The sequence below is a fragment of the Pelodiscus sinensis genome, chromosome 8, assembly GCF_049634645.1.
Source record: "Pelodiscus sinensis isolate JC-2024 chromosome 8, ASM4963464v1, whole genome shotgun sequence".
NCBI classification, from domain to species: domain Eukaryota; kingdom Metazoa; phylum Chordata; order Testudines; family Trionychidae; genus Pelodiscus; species Pelodiscus sinensis.
In genome coordinates this window covers 10,585,674-10,606,441 of record NC_134718.1, presented here as the reverse complement: position 1 = coordinate 10,606,441, position 20,768 = coordinate 10,585,674, and the positions used below count along the sequence as shown (strand labels likewise).

At 41.9% G+C, this 20,768-nt stretch overlaps 1 protein-coding gene across 2 annotated transcripts in view; it reads left to right on the top strand.

Moving 5' to 3' along the window:
- The window catches only part of DLG5 (discs large MAGUK scaffold protein 5), a 172,012-nt gene that overhangs the window by 92,753 nt on the left and 58,491 nt on the right, over positions 1 to 20,768 (top strand). For both annotated transcript variants that reach the window (XM_075934726.1, XM_075934727.1), the window contains 3 exons: positions 2,790 to 2,955; positions 13,507 to 13,650; positions 15,857 to 16,040. In XM_075934726.1, the coding sequence (XP_075790841.1) occupies positions 2,790 to 2,955; positions 13,507 to 13,650; positions 15,857 to 16,040 (494 nt within the window). The remainder of the gene's footprint in view (positions 1 to 2,789; positions 2,956 to 13,506; positions 13,651 to 15,856; positions 16,041 to 20,768) is intronic.

The window sequence follows — 20,768 nt, the reverse complement described above, 5'->3', positions numbered from 1 at the left end:
TCTGAGAGTTCAGTCTCAAGAAATTAGTTCAGTGGTTTGTACCAGTACTTTTAAAACCAAGCTGGAATGAGTCATATAGCTGCTGCTTGCATATTCCTGGTGTTGTCACTCCCTATTGTGTATCTGAGTAGTGGACACGTACAGTGGGACCTGATCCTCATTACAGTGGGACAACAGGTGAAGTTCCCCTAATATAGCAGTATGGGCTGCACCGACATGTATTAATTTCAGACCATTGGGTTAGCATATTAATAGCTGAACTGTAGATGTTATCATTTGCCTGCGGTAAAGAGGCTTTTGGCGAGTTTATAAAGTAAAACTATGTACAGCAGAGATACTGCCTAACTGAATTTTTGCACTATTGTCTTTAGTATCTACATTGTTCAATGACTTGAAATCAACAAATGTTGGGACTGTGCCTTAGGAAATAATGTGATTCTAAATTTCCAGCCTAAAAATACTAGAGAAAGAAGGCAGATGGTAGGCTTTGTAGAGCAAAATGCTTTGGCCTTATATTATCGTTAATCTAGCAAAACCATACACTGCTTTGGATTTCTTCTGATGCTTATAAATCAAAAGTTTACCTTGTGGTAGGCACAGGCTTTCTTAGTGAATGTGAAAAAAGGACTGATGTTTGTGTAAGCATGTATTTTTGTTTTTGCTGTGAACTATTTCTTACATTGTTTTGGGTAAGTCACATTTTAAAATCGCCATTGATTGTAGTTATCTTAGTGTTTGTGGGCAGTATCTGAGAGACCTTGGGGGTAATTTTCAGAAATGAGTCCACGGATCGATTTGAAGTTACTCTTGTTGAGTGCTGTTGCTAATTGGAAATTCCACATTTCAGGTCCTATACCCAGAATCAGGTGCACTGTTGAAATTTTTGGCTTTAACCTCTTTATGCCTTGGATTACTTACCTTTTAAAATGGGGGAAGACACCTACCTTTCACACTGTGCTTTGAGGGCCTCAAATGAAAGCAGATGTGATTTATAATTAAAAACACATCTTAATAAGACTTCACTTGAAAATCCTGCATCTGTGTAGTATTTAAAAAGAAATACCTCAAACAATTTGTCAGTTTTTTTTCACCCATTTAGAAAACTGCATTAGAAAATTACAGAATTACAAATCTCAACATAGACCTAAATTCTAACTTCTGATCTGTGACCTGCATCTCAGAATTCACCATAGTGCTTCTAAGATTAGAATCGGGCAGTGTGCTGGCAGAGCTAAAATTACAATTGAATTTAATGCCAGGATGTTTTGAAACAAAATACTTCTCATTAAGTCTTGGCAGGAAGTTAACCTCTTCTTACAGTGACCTGATGGATGCATGTTAGCTGTCTGAAAGAATACATACCATCAGTCACCAATTAAATTTAAAAAAGGGGTGGTTTGTCATATAAACTTAATGTGTGACAATTCATCCAGGTAGCTATCATGTAATTCAGCTTTATAAATATGTGATTAACTCATTTTAGAAAATGACATTTAAAATGTAGTGCAAGATACCTTGCATATGTACCTTTATATTTTTTAAAAAGTAGTATTTGAAGTGTACTGGATTAATCTGTTACGTTGGGTCCCGGGATATTGAATTGCTGGGGTATTGAATTAATTATTACATTCCAGTTTCTTTTTGAATGTCAGCCCTATTAAATAATGTTCAATGTCTTCATGGATATTTGTACCATCTTAGTTCTTGGTGTTTGGTTATGGATTCTGTCCTGGCAGCAGCTGATTGAGGAAAGCTTGAGAGACTGTCTCAAATCTCTCTGGCTTTCCATGTTTTATTTTGAGTTTATCCTATATCTTCAGTGGAGGCAAATAGTTATCTAAAGGTCACATTGTTTTAAAAGGAGAGTCAATTATAATACTTTGCAAACCAGTGAATGTACAGAGTTAGGGTAAGTGTGTCTGTGGGTGGTTTTTAGAATAGCTGCATTATTGCTGTTTCCAGTTTAGATTAACAAAGCTGTTGTGAGCACTGATAGACCTTACTCCAGTTTCAACTATGCAATAAGCTTTACTGCTGTGAGTAATGGCTTTGCCTATAGTAGGAATTTGCAAACCACTGTCAACAGTGGGGGCAAATATCCAATGTAAATAAAGGCTCTTGCTACTTCTAGCACCTTGATTTTCTGGTGACTGTGTTGCCAAGTACGTAAGAGCCTCCATCTTGCAAACCAGTCTGCACCTCGTCAGAGTCTGAGTGTTCGTTTATATAGCAGGGCTAAAATTGAATTAAGCTATGCAACTTTAGCAACATCAGTTGCATAGCTTAAGTCGAAATAGCTTAACTTCGCTTTAGGTGCTGTCTACACAGCAGAAGTCGAAGGATGAACACTGTTCCTTTGACTTCCCTTACTCCTTGTAAAATGAGGGTTACAGGAGTCAAAGTAAGTCCTCTAGGTTGATGTAATTTTGAAATAAAGGCTTTTAGTGTAGATGCGCTCTTTGTTGTTTTGGAATAACTTCAGCTATGCCGAAATAACACTGCTGTGTAGACATACTCTGAGTGAATTCATTGGTGCTCCTCATGAGCCAGCATTCAGGACAGTAGCTTGGATGGTTTTTAAAACAAGGATTACACCAAAAGATGTAGTCATGGTTTGTATCTATTTAGCCTAGCTCGTAATAATGAAAATAAATTATTCACGTCTGAGATAATGATGTAAAATCCCCTTTAATTGGTTAGTCGGTCGAGGCTTACCAGTTAATTGGTTAACCATTCACGTCCCTGGTCTGATTTTTACAGTCTAATCGAAATGTCTCTGTTCTTAACAGGTACAACAGGCAAAACATCTTCCCCCCCACCTGTCTTAGACACAAGGCAGATGAATGAGAAACTAGAGACTATTTTATTTCAGCTCCGCCAAGTTACACGGGAGAGGGATGAGTTACGCAAGCGCCTTGCACTTTCATCTCCTGGATCAACCTTCGACGACTGCAGGTACAAATATAATAGGAATATATAATGTGAACATGGGTCTTGAAAGAGTGTTCTGTGCATTTTGGTTTTCATGATGTAGATGGACTTCCTCTTGCAATTAAAACAGGTTAGCGAATAGATTGTAAAATGTGTTTGCTACTCCCTGAGTAGCACTAGTATTTGTTGCTGACTTATATGGATGATGAAAAGATATAGCTTTGTAGTTTGAGTTTTACCTCAACAGAAGACAACTGTTTTGCTTATAAAATAGAGCCTTTTTCAAACTTATTTTGCGGTTGTTTTCAAATGGGCATTGGCAGTACTCCAGTTTGTGGAAATTCATTTGTCATTGGACATAAGCCTCTTCTCCATAGTTGTAAATGACTTTTCTCACCACTTGCTTTGTAGTTTTTGGGGCGGGCGGGGGAGGGGACGGGGGGGGGGGCGGAGGAGAACAGAGACCTACCACAGGGGTCTTACAGGGGACCTACTACTATTGTCTTCTGGGAACGTTGGAACATTTTCCTCCAAACTTTTTCTTGGGATCCTCAGGGAAAACTGGGTGGCCACATGTAGGCTTAAGAGCCATCTATTATGGTCCATTGATTCTGAGCTAATGATTAGACCAGAGCTACTTCACATGCGGCCCTCAGCCTATTTGTTTGCGGCCCCCGGTGCGGCTTGGATTTACATGGGGCTCACCATGCGGCCCGCTGGTAGGATCCTTTGAATATGGCCTCCACTGGGAACACACTCCTCAATGGTGAGTCAGTATAATGGTCTTGTGTTTTAGTTAAGTTCCTGGATTGTCATTGCTCATTAAAAGTGCTGTCATATGGGTGGAAATCAGGTAAATATTCCATTTTGTTAATATCAGTAGAGCTGACTTAAATGGGGTCTCGGTGTTGTATAATTTTGCCTTAATCTTTGTATTCATGCTGGTCAATGTGAAAGAAGCTATTTGCATATATATTTACATGTATATGCAACCACACTTACGTTGCGGCCCTTGGCATGTATTATGAGAATCATTGTGGCCCCCAGGGCTTCCAAAGTTGAGTAGCCCTGGATTAGAAAGACAGGGGTGAAGAGCTCTTCTACTTCAAGAGTTTTGGTAGCAGAGTATATAAAACACTTGCAAAATCACATGGCCAAAGTGAGTGGGCTTTTTAGAGTTAGTCATTGGTGCCTTTCTTGGAGAGGAGGGTGAAGAAGTCTTAGCTGCCTGCCTGCAGCTCTTCTCTTGAGGAGGGAGAGGGAAGGCCGTGGGCAGAATGGATGGAGCTGCTTGTGCTCAGAAAGAAGGGAGAGGAGCCAAGGAGCAGAGCATTCTCCAAAACATTCCTCGTGGGAGTTAAAGAAGAAGCCAGAGTTTTGTGAGAGAAGGGCAAAAGAGAGTCCTGCCTAGAAGTATGGCCCAGCATAAAATCTCTTGTAGGAAAAGGGGTGTGTCAGGGCATGGGGGGAAAGCATATACTGATTGTGGGGGCCACACACTATTAATATGCAATTTTCCATTCAGTAATACTTGACACCCCAATATTTTTGGTTTTAATTTGAAAGGGGGGGAAAGGAGGCTGTTTAACAATCCAATATTAAGTGGGAAGCATTATGAGTGTGGTGTCCTGAAGGGAGGTGAGCAGGAATGGAGAAAGGGTTGGTTTATTTTGGAGGAGTGAAGATATGAAAATATAGAGAAAAATGGTTTTGAGGGGTATATAGGTATTTTCCACCAAGGCTAGTTACAGTACTTGTCAAGGAAATATGTTGAACCCTAGAGCAGTGGTTCTCAAACTTTTTGGTCTGTGGCCCTTCTGCTTAACGCAAACCTTTCTGGGGACCACCAGCCATGATGACAAAATGCCTTTGCTTAGCTCTAAATACCTTAAATACTAAATTATTCATATTGCGGTACTGGAGCTATATCGTAAGGTGCATACATAACTGGTAAGAGGAAGTATTAATTAAAATCACAATAACTGAACAGATTAAGTGCCATAACTTTATCAAGTTAGCTTACCAAACTTTGTTTTAAATAAAGTAAAATACTAATTTATATTCAAAACAAAAGGTTTCAACGTTGTCTTTATTTACGGCAGGGGTGGGAAACCTTTTTTGGGTTGGGGGCACTGATTCACAGAAAAATCAGTCAGGAATCACACAAGTGAGAGGCAAACCCCAACACTTACTAATGTGGCCCCCAACTGAGACACCTAACTCCCCGGGTGCTCCAACCCCAAGGGGGGGGCAAGAATGGAGGAGGAGGAGAGAGGGGAAGGTTCAGGGTTTCCCACGGGCCAGGTGAACTCTACTGAGGTCCTGGGATTAGTAGATTTTGTGAGGCCCCTAGGCCTGGGTTGGGGTAAAACAATGAGGGATTCATTGCTGGAGGAGGCTGAGAGAGAGTGGGATAAGGATGGGGGGTGCAGGTTAAGGATGTGGGTAGGAGGTAGGGTGCTGCAGCAGGCTGGGAGTTGGTCTCTGGGTAGGAGTTTTGGGTGCAGGAGGGGGTGAGGGAGTGAAGTCTGGCCAGGAGGAGGATGCAAGAGCAAGGGAGGCTGCAGTGACTCTCCGGGAGGGAGGGTGCCAGGAGTGGGCTGGGGGTGCAGGGTCATGGAGCGGGAAGGCTCTTGCCAATCATCGTGCTCTGAGACGCTGCGTCCCAGGCACCACCTCCTGCTGCTCTCATTGGTCATGATTCTGGCCAATGGAAGCAGCGGGGAAAGCCTCCAGGCAGCACGTCCATGCGCTACGGTTCTCTGAGCCAAAGGGAGGAGGAGCAGCAGCATGCGGAGCTGCTTGTTCCCCTGCAAACCACGTGCCAGGGCAAGGCTCAGGGCTTTCTCCCTTCTCCCCCCCGCCAGCAGGAAGCCGATGCTGGCGCTCCAACCTCACAGGGGAAAGAAGGCCAGGGTGGAGCACCAGCACAGGCTCCCTGCTGCAGGGGAAGGTGCTGAGCTTTGAACTATGGCCCACTTGAATGGCGGCCACGGTGGCAGTTTGAGAACCACTGCTCTAGAGTAAATTAGTCCCATGGCCACTGCTGCTGAAGTGCATTTGCACTGCACAGGCTTCCTGGGAGACATGAGACAAATCTTAGTCTGCACCTTCGTTTCCTCCTCTGTTGGGTTTGGGGCCTGTTGGGACAGGATCTTTGCCAGCTGGAGTTCAGAAGCAAGACTCTTAACTATGAACTTTCAGTCCCTCTGACAGTGGCCAAGATTTGAACCATTGAACTGGAGTTGAGTCAGCCAGTCTACCTATCTCCCGGGGAGCGTTGAGACTGACTTAACGAGCATTCAACACATTGTCATAGATTCCATCTCAGCATCTCCAAAGCATTTTTGTGTATCACTTGGCCAAATCCTAAAGTTGTTGTTACATTTTTACATCTTCCGTAATTAGGCAGAATTCCCATTTGAAGCAGAAGGAGATTGCTTGACTTAAGGATTTGACTGCCTGACTTTTTTATAACAGTTTCTTTAATACAAGTCAGGATATTATTATAAGGTTCTTTTGGGCTTGTAGAGTGCCAAAGTGTGTGCATTTTTTGAACAAGAAATCAGCCCACTGCTTTAGCTGCAGGAAGTGTGTGCTGGAAAATATATTTGTAAGCTTTAATAGTCTTAACTTTTTAAGAAGAAATATTGTGGCTGATCACTGTTGAAACAGCCTGTATAGAAAAGGGATAGGTACTACGGATGTAAAAAGGCATTGAAAAATGTAACCACATAACTGCTAAGAATGCTAGCCGTTACATGAGCTGCAGGCTGCGTAACCGGCTCCCCCCCTCCCCGGGAGCCAGCATCTAGCCTGCTGCAAAGGGTGCTCTGGTCCTGCTTGCAGTTGGCCCCGCAGGATTGGAGCAGCCCCTGCCTGGGGCTGGTGGGGAGTTGCTCCAGCTGGGTTACCATTTACATCCCTAATAGGTACTAGTTTCCAAACAATTGAAGGTATTTCAAAAATTAACAGGTTGAGTAGACTTCTTTCTTAAAAAAACAACAACAAAAAAACTTGTCATGTTACTTTTATTTTCCATTTTTCAGTCCTGCTCAGTGCAAAACACCCATGGATCTTTGTAGGTCCATAGAGTTGGGCCGTGGCTTTGTAAGTAGAGCCTTGAAAATATCCAAATTATCTTTTCTTTCTCTCTCTCTCTCTCTCTCTCTCCCCCTCCCCCCCCTCTCTCCCCCCCGCTTCCTTTTCAGTGGCCAAAGGAAAAAAAGAAATAATTATGACATTTTGTTTGACTCGGAAGCGTACATTTTGTTTAGCTTTTGTGCGTTTTTTGCCTTTTTCGTTGAGTAAAACATTTGAAATACAATTAATATGAAAAGTTATTTCACATGAAAAAGCTGAAACATTTTATTTTGAAAATGTTGAAACAAAGCATGTTTCAGATTTTTTTTTTAAATGGAAACAAATTGTAAATTTTTTCAATGTTTTGGTCAGCCCACTTTTTGTGTGTGTGGGGGGGGCGGGGGGGGGGGGTAGGTAGAGGGGCGGGTGTTTGTTTTGTCCTGTTTTTCCCCCAGCTCTGAATCTAAACTCTTTTTTTTAAAGCTTTTTTACTTTTATCTTTTGTCTGTAGATGTGGATAGGTAGTATTGACAAACCGAGATCCTGGTGTGTCATGATAAAGAGGATTTAAAAACACTTCTACTGTTAGAGTACGCTGGACAAGGGTTGTGGTTGCTTCAAAAGTACCATGTGCTTTCTTCCCAGCAAGTGCAAGCTGAACTTCAGAGAGTTGCTACATGTTTAGTTCCTGAAAAGAGCAAAAATAGTGGCTGTGGTGTGCCATGCTTGTCTGACACTTGTCATTCTGCTGAGTAAAAGCAGTATTGCTCATGCTACAGTACCTTCTGTCAGTGACTGTGTGCACACGTACATACATTGTGCAGTATGTGCATGGCGGTGCAGCCAGTGTATGCATTGAAGGAATATTTGACATGCTTAAAATCTACTGCTTTTATTGCCCTTCTTAATATTTTTTCCTTTAAAGATTTTGAAACAAGTGAAAGCAGCGTTTGAGAGCTGATTATACAGTCTGTTACAATTACTGCATATTGGGGGAAATAGTGAGTGTAAACATTTTCAAGATGCTGGTAGATAACTGCCAGCAATAGTGGCACCAGCTATTTGTCTTAGGGCTTCTGTACACTAGCAAGTTTTTGTGGCCAAAAACTGCCTTTTGGCAACACAATAGCGAGAGCGTTTACACTGCAATGCGACTTTAGTAGGGAAAAACACCCAGTTTTGGCAACAAAACTTCCAGCCTTGTGAAAGACTCTTGTTTTTTTTCTTTCCTTTCCTTTTATTGTGGACAGAGAGCCAGTGTGGATTCTGTTGTTTTGTCAGGAGAACTGGATTCTACCAATATCCCACCATGCCTGCCCTGATGAGACTGCTCGGTGTGTTTGATCTCTGCTGCTCTGCATGCATGCACCCCTCCCCTTTGAAAACTTGGGAAAGTATCTCACACCTGAATGAGCTGTTCCATTTGGGGAACAAAGAGCAACTCATTGGAATGTTTCTGTTCTGCCCTGCTAGGAATACAGTAGCAGGCCGACTACTGCTGCAGGAGAAGGGCTGGAGAGACAGCTGTGCTGCTTCGGCATTCCTTAGTACCGACAACTCCCAGAGCTACGAAGCTCAGGGATCAGCCCTGCCTTCCCACAACAGTGCACTGTGGGATGCTTACCCACATTGCTTTGCTTGATCTATCGACAGGAGACTAGTAACGTGACGATAAACTGTTGAGTGGATTTGACCAGTTTTCACTTTTGAAGACTTTTGCATGTCAACAGCACTTCCGTTGCCAAACCTTTCCAGTGTAGACATAGCCTTAGTTTTGTAGTTCCTTGTTACTGTTACCTTTTAACAAGTGCTGATCCCAATCTTGCCCTGATGTGTACACCAAGGGGAGTAATATTGGCATATCAAGGGAGTTAGTGGGGGTTATACAATAGAACCTCAGTTACAAACAACTTGGGAATGGAAGTTGTTTGAACTGAGTGTTATGATGGTTTCAAAAGTTTGCAACTGCATGCTGTTTTAATACAGCTTTGAAACTTGTGCAGAAGAAAAACGCTTCTTTAATCATCTTAATTTAAATGTTTGCTGTCTTTTCTCCTGTCTCTTGCTACCTGATGAGGGATATAAAATCCCGTTTAATCAGTTAATGTGTAACTAGTTATCCGATTAAGCAGGATCCCATGGGTGGGGACTATTGGGCCCTGGTCCCACGGGGGTTGCCAGCTAACAAGTTACCGGGAAGCATCATCCAGTAAGGTTAATGTTTACTTGTTAAACAGTTACCCATTCACATCCCTACGCCTGATTGTGCATTTCTGGTTCCAAATGACGTGTGTGGTTGATCAGTTTATAACAGGATTTGACCCACAATTCTTAGATTTTCGATATATAGATTTATTTAAATTCTTTGAAACTGTGACATTTCTATGAAATACAACAAATATGTCTTCAACTAAAATAACTTCGTTATGCTAGGGAATACAGTTCTGCAATTTCAGGACAAAGTAAAATTCATCAGATCTGAACTCAGATCTGACGGCTATGTTGGTTTTAAAGGATGTGTATTGCTGTAATAGGCTGATCTGGGATTTTTTGATCTACAGTATAATTTCATCTTGATTGCCTTCTGTTAGTGGGGCTTAAACCTCTAAATTGGCAGTGTAGAACATGGTTCTGGTTACACTTGGATCAGCTATTGAGAATACAAGTGCTAGTTACTGTTAGCGCCACCTTTCAGTAGGTACATTAAAGTGTGTACACTACAATATTTATCTGTTTATAAGACTCAGCTGGAACTAACGTAAGGTTTTTAAAATTAACTTCAGCTGAGTTCGAGGTATACTTCTCCATTCTTTCTTTACTTGAGAGTGAAACAAATATTTGTTTGCCTTTGAGAGAGGTTTATCAGTTGCCTTTTGATTGAATTTCTCACACTGAAATACTTTGCCAAATGAACATGTCTGATTACAAGCTTAATATGAGCATGTGCTGATGGCACTCAATAAACATAGTGTATTCACTGGGATTTAAACTGTGTTTCAGTTAACATCATTTTAATTACTCTGTTGGACAGATGGTGTCTGCTTTCAATAATTTCACCCTAAAGCCTCATTTAAGTCATACTTGGGTTCTGAATGCATCTGTCACGGGGGTGGATAATTGCAGTAACTTGGATTACATTTTGAGAGGGAAATACTCTCTTAACAGTTGATAATGATAACTCATGCAGCACTATTAATAACGGGGTATTCTGCCAGTTGGCATTTTTGAGAGGGGAACATGTGAAAATAATGTTCCTGATTTCTCTATTGGAAGTTCATCTGTAATATGTCGTTTAGTTTGAAATGCCTGTTACAATTTGTCAGGCAAGAAGGTTGTTCCAAAGACCAATTTTATGTTTGGAGAGAGGGGGGTTACATGCTGGGGCACAATTGCTCACTATTATGAATTCATCAACCCAAATACAGCTGCATTCTTTACAAAAATCAGTTAAAATAAAAAGATACAATAGTATTGCTCATAGACTCCTTGTGAGTCTGTGAATGTTATATGATTAGTACATTATTTTTACTACTCTCACCATGACAGCTGTGTAAAGACCACGTCCATTCTCCTTCATCAAACGAGCTGCCAGCTAAATTTCAGTTCCAGAATCCTTACTGCCATTTGTATGCATGAAGCAGAAAGAACCCAGATTACTTTTCAGGCTGAGTGGTGGCATTTGGGGGATGGGGAAATGTGCTCTGAACTGGCAGTGGAGCAAACTTGATAGGAGACTAAACAGGTTCAGAAGGAGAGACAAGTGACTTTCACTCAGCTCTCTTCATTGCCAGGAGGCTTGTTTGATTTTTAGGGGACCCAGGAGACAGATCATGTGACTAACTATCAAAAGTTTCATTGTGAAACCAGCAAATTCAGTCTTGCAAAAACATTGTGGTTATCCAGAGACCGCAAAGAGCTGAATTTAGAGTTTCTACAAATGTTTAATGGGCCAAACAGGATAAAATCCTGCTAGTTTGGTTTGTTACCAACACTAAAATTAGTAGTTTCACATGACTTCCCATTGCCTCTTAGCTCAGTAAATAAAAATATAAGAGCTGGGAATTCATGACAAATGAGTCCAATTGTTAGCCAAATGATTGTAACTGTTGTTTTTATCTAGTCATTCTGGTACAATTTTTAATTCCGGCCTCTGAAGTCATCTTGATTTTAAAATGGCTTGTAGTTTGCATATCACATTAGAGGCTGTTACTAGTGGTGTGTTTTCTTAAAAATGATCCTGGATGTTTTATGCAAATAAAATAAAACTCCCAGAGTATTCAGCAGAAGAATCTCTGTATATAGTTAAATTGGAGACTGATATCTTTATATAATTATGGTTGCCATGTGTCCAGTTTTGAACCAGAAAGTCCAGTATTTGAGCTTTCTGTTTGGGAAACAAATTGAGAAAATATAAATGTCTGGTATTTTCTAAATAAGATATACTGTAGATTGTGATGTCATGTCAAGTGTGTCCGGTATTTTTGTTGAAACAGCTGGCAACCCTACATATATTTGTAATAACTTAAAATATCATAAAATATTATCATAATACTTCAAAACTACATTGAATTTAGCAGCATGAATTCAGTGGATAAGTTACATTGTCACAGACGCATGCTTTTGGAACCCATTTGAAATGTATTCAGGAAAACAAGCTGGCAAGCTAACGCAGTCAACTATGACTGATCTATGTAGCAGGGAAGTTGTATTCAGTAAAATAATGCTCTTGTACCTGGGAGAGGTATTCAGCTTTAAGGATGTCACCTGACCAGGCGATGCTTATCTGTTAACTGGTGGCCCTATCTGTTAACTGGTGGCCCGGCTGGGCTGGAGCAGCTCCCCCACTGCTCTGGCCTGCCATGTCACAGGGAAGGAGGGGAGGCGAATGTTTGGCCTGGCTGGAGTAGCTCCCCACCCACCTGCATTGTAGTGTGCTCGGCTGGAGCAGCCTCCCCGTCTGGGATGTGGTGTGGCAGGTCCAGCCAACCCTGAGCAGTGCCCACCTGCAGCAGGCCCGCCTTGGCCGGAGCAGCAGGCTGTGCAGTAGGCTCGGCTGTGCTGGAGCAGCCCCCCTGCCTGCAGGATCCAGTTGAAATATTAACTTTTTTACCGGTTAAATGTTATGTTTAACAGATTAAATAGGATTTTACATCCCTATCTCTGTTCTTCATGTAAATTTGAATTCTTGTTAATGGAAATAATTTTTAATAGTTACGGTTCGAGTGAGAGTGTGTAGAGGAGAGATTGTGTAGTTAGTGGCGGTTAGGGTGCAACCTGACATGCTACAGAGCCTCATTCAGATCCCTTAGAGCCTTTATGCCCCTGGGCAAGTTACCTGACCATGGTTTATGCAACAAACATGTAATCCCCAAGTGATGCAGTTCCACCAACCCAAATCTCGGTGTAGCTATTGTTACAGTGTTTATGGAGGGGCTTCTTCCCTCATCATCGCTATCACAGCCTTGGAGCCCTGCATGAGTAGACAAGCTCTTGGTATATCTGTGCTTCCATGTCTAGTACTTCTACCTCAATTAGGGATGTAACCGACTAGTTGACTGTCCGATAAGCTTATGCTTTTTGGATAGTCAACTGGTGAGGTGACTAGTTGCTCCCTCCCTTCTCCCTGCCCCCGCTGCCTCTATCAGAAGTAACAATGGAGGGAGCTGGCTTAAAAGCTGGTTCTCCCCCAGCACTGTCTCGGGGGGGGGGGGCGGAAGGAGGTAGAGGCACAGCATGAAATGACGCAAGTGGGGACTGAAGCAGTCTTCGCTTCTGCTGTGATTCTGCTTTTGAAATGTACAAGAGCCCCATTGACTGTAGGGAGTGTGGAGCCAGTCACGTGTTGGCCCCGCGATCCCTGCAGAGCTTCCACTGCTGAAATGTAGCAAGAGCGCGACAGGTCTCTTGCCACAGTTCAAAGCCGGAGGCAACCTTATAGACTAATCAAATAGTCGATGGAAATCCCATGGACTATTCGATTAGTTCATAGATTGATACAATACCAGGGCTGGAAGAGCCCTCAGGAGGTCATTGAGCCCTTTGGGTAAGGGGCTGCAGGACCAATCCTAACTAAATCAGTTAGTTCATTAATCTAAATTTAATATCTCTACCTTTCACGGGTGTTGAGGATGAATAAATTCAAGCCTGAGATGTTTAAATATTATGGGCACAATTTTCAGAGAGATAGCTGGGGTAGTCTTTTTCAGGAAAAACACAAAGGAGTCTTGTGGCACCTTAAAGAGTAACAATTGTATTACGGCTTAAGCTTTTGTGAGTAGCAGCTCACTTCATCAGAAGCATGAAGGGGAAGAAAAAGCAACAGATGCAGGGTCACTCCTTGAATAATGTAATTTGTTACCGTAGTAGATTCTAAATAGTGTAATTTCTTAAAGCAATGTGAGTGATTACTTGTTAATAACTGGATAGTCACTTCACAATAGCTCCACTGATGTAATAAATGAAGTATGGTTTTATTTTTCCCTTCTCTGGCAGGCCTAGTCCAAAACCAAGTCATGATTATGAAAGATTGAAGATCCAGTGTATGAAAGCTATGTCAGACCTACAGTCTCTACAGAATCAACATACCAAGACACTAAAAAGATGTGAAGAAGCAGCCAAGGAGGCAGATTTTTATCAGTAAGTAACACACACAAACGGTAGGGGTAAAAAAACAATGTTTTCTCTATGCTGGTTCAGGAGCAGTGCCTACAAGTTTACTAGTGACTTAAGCAGTAGTATTGGTCTGCCAGAAAAGTTTCCGTCTGTTGGATCATGAGGTAATGGATCGTTTAAAATATGCCAATTGTAAATTAGATGATTCTTGCCACCATCTTGGGTTTCTTACCATTCTAAATGCAAGTTATTGTGAACTTCCACAGTCAAAGGATTTTATTGTTTTATTTATTTCACCTACTGTGAAAGGTGGAGTTGTATGATTTCAGAAGGGGGAGAGCATTGGGTTTTATCTGCAGGGATCTTTTAATAGTAACTTCTAAAGCCAGGAATGAATTTGTGTTTCGGTGGAGTAGTGTGAGCCGAAACTATCAACTGAAGTGTTATTAAAATCAGGTATTCAGTGATCGGACAAGTCTAGAAATAAGAGGTTGGGCTCTGCATTGCCCTGACTCCATTTCCCATTTAAATCAGTGGGAGTTTTGATACTTTGAGAGCAGAGTTAGAGCACCAGCAAACACTTGTGAAAAATGAAGTTATGGGGGGAAAAGTTGCCAGTATCTGCTTCTAGCTGTAATGATGATCAATAATTAAAACTTCAGACCACCTAGCGGTGCAAGAATGAACATGACACAAACGTGTCATGATATGAACAATATCTTAGACCACTCTAATTTTTAATCAGCATAGAGGAAAAACAAAATGCTGGAAGTAGCTTTGAGGTTACTGTTTTCTAATGGTGCACCATGCAAAATTGATAAGTTTGTAACGATCTAGGAAACCTTCAAAGTTTTGCACCACCCTGGTTTCAATGAAACTTTTACCCAGGTTGGCCAGTGTTCTCAAGTAACTAGTGAGTTTGGATGTCTTCTCCAAATACTTAATTTTGAAGTCTATGCATAAACATTGTACTTGTACTATGAATTATTCTTGGAAGAGAGAGGATGGGGCTCTTGAGTCAAGGTTGATTTTAACATGGTAATAAGTATGTATTTGCATTGCAGTAGCATCTAAGAGCCCCAGTTATGGACCAGGATCCCCATTGTGCTAGGTGCTGTACAAACAAGACAAAAACGTCCCTGCCCCCAAAGAATTTACCATCTAAGTTAAGTCTGAGTAGCAGATGCTGAGATCAATCTGACCCAGGTGTAAGGATTGTATATATGTAGTCCTGTAAAACATAATTTATCAAAGGCTTCATTTTCTTTGCTTGAGTTATTGCTACCTTTTTAAATTGAATTATGTCTGTAAACTCTTGCGTTATTTTGGTATGTCTACCACAGGACAGGCTATGTAGCTCAGTCATTTACTTGTGAAGGGGGGGAGTGCAAAGAGCCATTGGGGGGGGGGGGGAAGAGAAGATACAGGCAACAGCAGTTTTTTTACAATGACTTTAAACCGTTCCCTGGTAAGTGTGAGAATGAGTTCTCAATCTGTTTTAACAATAAAACCTGGCACGGCCACGTTTTTTCTCTAAACTGCAACTTAATACCATTTTAACTCGGGCTGCTGCAACAGGAATCTGCTCAAACACTGAGCTATTGCATTGAATTATTGTTTGAATTACATCCTCAGAAATATGACGTAGTTGTGATTTTTAAATTTAAATAGACATATGTCTGCTATTACAAGCGGTATACATAATTTGGAATAACAATTGGTAGCATTACTGGTTTGGAAAGTCCCAACAATATTTTTTTGGGGAAGGAAAAAAAAGGCAGAAAGCCTTTTCTACTCCATTGATGCCTTATTCTGTGGTATTGCATGGTTTTCTTTTGTTCAAGTGTGTTGAATATGTAGGCTAATTTATTTTGCCTGGAAAATCTTTTATGCCTAGGGCCATCAACTTTGTATCTGTTTAGCAATTTCCTTGTTGAAATACACTACTATCCCAGCAGACTATGCTTGTTCTGTATAAGTGTGTCTGTTTTAACGTTGCACAGTGCTGGCAAATCGCTTTTAATTCCAGAAGGCCTCTCATTGTGCAGTCTTTCTTCAGTGGGATTTACATGCGCATGACATACAGAATATTCAGAGCTGAAGAAATTACTTAATTGTCTGCCTTTTAAAATTTGAAACGTCATCTTGGATTGATGTGCAGTAGTGCATTGGCATGAAGTGGGCTTGCTAGAAAGTTTCAATCTAATGCTCTTTCTTTGTGGCATTCCAGTACGTTGCATAGTCGACTGCTGAGTGACCAGTCGCAGCTGAAGGAGGACATGGATACCTTGAAGAGGAAGAATACTCAGTTGTTACGAGAGCATAACCATCTCCAACAGTCATGTGAGGAAATGAAGAGACTTCACGATGAGGATCAGAAAGAAATAACAGACCTTCGCAGTCAGCAACAGCAGGTAGCCTGCGGTTCTTGGCATGAATGCTATGAGCAACAAATGTTTTCAAGGAATATAAAGCCTTGCTAGGCTGGCCGACCACTTACCTTTCTTTCTACCAGTTGCAGTAATTTTTCCTATGCGTCAAAAATCTGAGGGTGCGAAGCACCTAATTGCCATTTAAAACCCAATGGTAATATGCTTGTTTAATTATCACTGTTCTCTGATAAACGACTCTCTAAAATTGATTTTGTGTGTGGTTACTTGTCTCTTTTTCCCGTAACTCCATATCTCTAATGTCTTTTAATTAGCAAAATCATCTTACTTTGAAAACCTGCTAGCCCTGCAATATGAAGTGTCTTATAGCTCAATAGGACGAAGAGCTGTACTACTTAGCACTCTAAAAAAAAAAAAAAAAAAAAATCCCAAAAGGAGACTATTTACACACGCCTAATTTAGCCCTAGTGTCATCTGGGAGTGACCGGGAGCTTGGTGCTGTGTGAGGAGAATTTTGGCATGGGGGGTGTGCAAAGAGGAGAAAGGAGGTGGATTGAGGTTTACGTATGATTGGATTTGGGGAGAGGAGAGAACAGTGTGTTTGAGAGATGGAGTAAGGAGGAAGAGATGAATCACAGAAGGTCAGAAGGGACCATCATGATCACCTAGTCTGACCACCTGCTTGTTGCAGGCCATGGAACCTCACCCCACCACTTCCATAACAGACCCCTAACCCAGGGGCAGGCAATAGTATTTAAAGGGGGTCCATTTGAAAATTTTTTGAAGTGGTCACGGGCTGCCCTGGAAGGGGTGGGGCCTCGGGTGAGAGGGGTAGAGCTTTAAATAGCAGGAGTTGAAAGGGCTTGCATCTCCCCTGCGGCAACCAGGCAACGCATTAGTGGGGCCGGGAGATGTGAGCTCTTTCAACTCCTGCTATTTAAAGGGTTTGTGCCTGCTGGGTAGCTGCGGGGGAGGTGCAAGCCCTTGAGTTGAAAGGATACACACCTCCCCGGCTCCTAGGTCGTGCATTAGGAGGTAGGGTCAAGAGCTGCTGCAGAGCCAGATGAAAGAGCTTAATGTGGCCGGATCCAGCCTGCTGACAGACTCTTGCTCAGCCCTGCCCTAACCTCTGGCTGAGTTACTGACTTCCTCAAATCATGGTATAAAGCAGGTTACAAAGAATCCACCATTTATACCTGTTTAAACCTGCAAGTGACTTGTCCCCATTGCTACAGAGGAAGGCAATAAAAGCAACTCACGGTCTCTGCCAGTCTCACCTTGGAGAAGAGGGGAAATTGGTTTTCAACCCCAAAGTAGGCAGCCAGACCCTGAGCATGTCGGCAAGACCCACCAGCCAGACATCTGGGAAAGAGTTCTGTGTAGTAATTTGGAGCTCTCTTCATGGAGTGTCCTATCTTCAGCTCTTGCAGCTATTTGCTGCCAGCAGTTGCAGATGGGCTCCATGTCTTTGTAGACATTCACATCATACCACCCTCTCCATAAACTTATCAAGTTCATTCTTGAAGGCAGTCAGGTTTTATTTCTCCCACTGTTCCCATTGGAAAGCTGTTCTAGAACTTCTCTCTGATGGTTAGAAACCTTTCTGATTTCAGTGCTAAAGTTGTTTATGGCCGGTTGATGTGTGTTCTTTTGTCTGTATTGGTGCTTAACTTAAATAACTCCTATCGCTCCTTGGTAATTTTCCTCTGTTAGGTAATGGAGAGATGGTGAGAAAACACTGTGCAAAGGGAAAACTTGGAAGAGTAGGAAAGCAAAAAAACATTATTAGACATTACAGATAAGTTAGACTTAGGGACACCTTGAGAGAGACATGAAAACATTTGCCAAGATGCACTGAGAAAACAAAACAAATCTGTTACATGACATTGTTTTCATGTAATATAGATCTTCTCTCATATCCCTAGATGATTTAGACCTAGAAAATATGGATTCTTAACACCTAGAAAATTCATTGTTTTAAACTCCCCATAGTCAGCCAAAGGCAGATGTTAAATAAACCTTCAAGGTATCACTTAAGTGCCTGTGTGATGGGTCAGGACCCCTGGGACGTCACCTGAGGTGCTGAAATACCACTGAGTCAGCCTATTCAGCCTAGCCTGGTCACCATTTGAACCTTGTATTGCTGAGCCAAACACTTAGGCCTCTTCTAGCAAAGCTGACAGGCAGGGCCTCCCCCAGCTGCACAAAATACAGACGCTGAGATCAGCTCTGGGAAGATTCAGTTTAAGGAACTTATTGCAGCACCCAGATACTCAAATTCTCCCCCCGTCTCCTGCTTTTGGGGTACAAACCCGAAGCTATATAAAGCTTGCCTCCTTCCTTGGTGTGAAGGAATGTCTGCACAACCCCTCTCATACCCTTCCTAGAAGTTAGAAATTACATAAACTGGGTTATATTATAAACCAGAAATACTTTATAAAGAAAAGGTACATTTTAATGTTCAAAGAGAGAGCAAAGCAAATTGCTAAAAAAAATGACGTTAGTCCCTAAAGGTATTTCTTGCGAGTAGCTATCGGCATGCAAAAGTCCAGACTCAGTTTATATTTGGAAAGTATCCCAAAAAATGAGTGGCAGTTTTTCTTTCTCCCAGTGACACCTTTAAAGGTTAGGGGAATGATTGAACAAAGTTTGGTTATTTAGGTTCACAGACACTATTCAGTTAGAACAATGCTACAGGTTGATTAATGTTTTTCAACTTCAAACTTTAAAAAAGAATGGATGTTTCTAACAATTAAGCAGCCTCAACACCAAGGTGATTTTTTTTTTTTTAAAATGTAGTAAACGTGCTATAGAAAAAAATGGGCAGGAGGGCTGGAACTAAAAACAACTTGGAAGTGGCATTTAGTCCACGGTTCATATACAGAAAAGTGATCATTTAGTTAGAACAGTTACAGTAACATGTTGACTGGCTAAATAGGCTGCCCTACCTATTTTCTGTGGGCAGATTCACAAGACAAAGTTTTAAGTCAAATGATTAAGCTTTAGAACCAAAGTCTATGCAAACAAAAATAATTACTTGCCAGGTTTGAAGGGTGTAAAAGTCACAATAAACTACAAATACTGAGAGGTGTTTTCCATGTTTTTATGGGGATTTTTTAAATTATTTTAACTTTCTTTGTATTTCATCTTGCTCGTTTCCTTTGATATCAGGTTTGCTTGAACTGGTTCTCCTATACATCTTTGTATGTAAAACTCCTAGGACTATAGGAGGTTGGGTTTATATTCCATTTTCTTCTATACTACAGACTCACTATGCGAGTTTGATCAAATTACTTAGTCTTTCTGTGCCTTAGTTTCTCTCACTGTAAATTGGTGATGTAACACTTACGATAGATGTCAGTCAGTTTTAAAGTTTGTGCAGACTTTGTTATCCATTCCAACTAAGTTTTTTGGTTATGCTCAGACAGTGACGAGTGTGCGTGGCTCCTTTTCTAATTGTGTTGTTGTGAATCATATTGTCCTGAAGGAATGCCAGCAGTCTTATCTCAGTCTTGGTTACTTTGCATCTGGATTAATCTATTTCTATTTTGGACGGTCTCTCTGACATGTCACTCTATCACCAGGTTGTTGCAAAACACAGCAGCCCAACTGCTTGAGAAACATGAATTGTTGATCAAATTACTCCTATGGTGTGGAATTGCCATTGATTTCCTGTACAGCAGCTGACTGACCTTTAAGTTTTTACTGCTCATGTATGAACTTTTCCGTTGCCATGGCTGTACCCTTGAGTCCAGCTGGGCCTATTTACTCTTCCTCATATGGGGGCACTGGATGGGACATGGTCTTTTTTGTTCTGCTTCCTGATTGTGGCAATTTCTCTCTTCTTCCCTGCAAATTCCGTTTGCATTTTAGAGCCTTTATTTTAAATGTAGCCAAATTCCTGATATCTTTGGCCGTGTGTTTTCTCTTTTAGTTTACTTTATTGGATAGTTGTTTAACATACTGTCAATGAGAAGAGGCTCCATACATTTGAGGCTGTGAGGAAATGTTTGCTTCTGTCTGGGAGCTCAGCTTGTTTTCAGTACCGCTTGTTCAGTTTTTTCAGTATCTGTTGTTTTTCTTAGACAGTTCAGTTATGGTCAAGGCCTAATTCAGGAAAACATCCCTACCCAGTAACAGCACTTAAGCTTGTGCTTAAATTCAAATGTGTTGAAGTTGAGTACTAAAAAAAATGCACCCCCCTAAATAGGGGTGGGTAAAAGAATGTGCTAAAGTTCTTTTCTGAATTGCCACCTAAGGCAGTGGTTCGTAACCTTAGGCCCAATCAGCACAGTGACATGGCCCAAATAGGGAGGGCTGACAGCTTCTGTAAGGACCCAGGCAAGGTGTGGGTGAGCCTTGGCTCTGTAGCCCCAGAGTGGTCGGGGGGAAATGGCGGGGCTGGGACAGCCAGCCTGCAGCGCTGCCCCTACTGTAGTGCAAGACCCCGCCCCATCCCTCCCCTCAGAGCTGCATGGTGCTCCAGGGGCAATTTAAAGGGCTCCAGCCACCACTACTGTTGCTGCAGTTGTAAAATGATGCATTAATAACTGTTATCACTAGGGATGTGAACAACTAGTCACTTCCCCCTTCCGCCCCCGCCTCTATCAGAAAGAGGCAGCAAGGGGTGGGGGAAGAGGAGGAGGTGCTTCAAAGTGGTAGCACCACATGGAGCCCGGGGTCAGTGGAGGAGACCCCGGGCTCTGTGTGGCACTGCTGCTTTGAAACGCTGCAGGGAGCATGGGGCCAGCT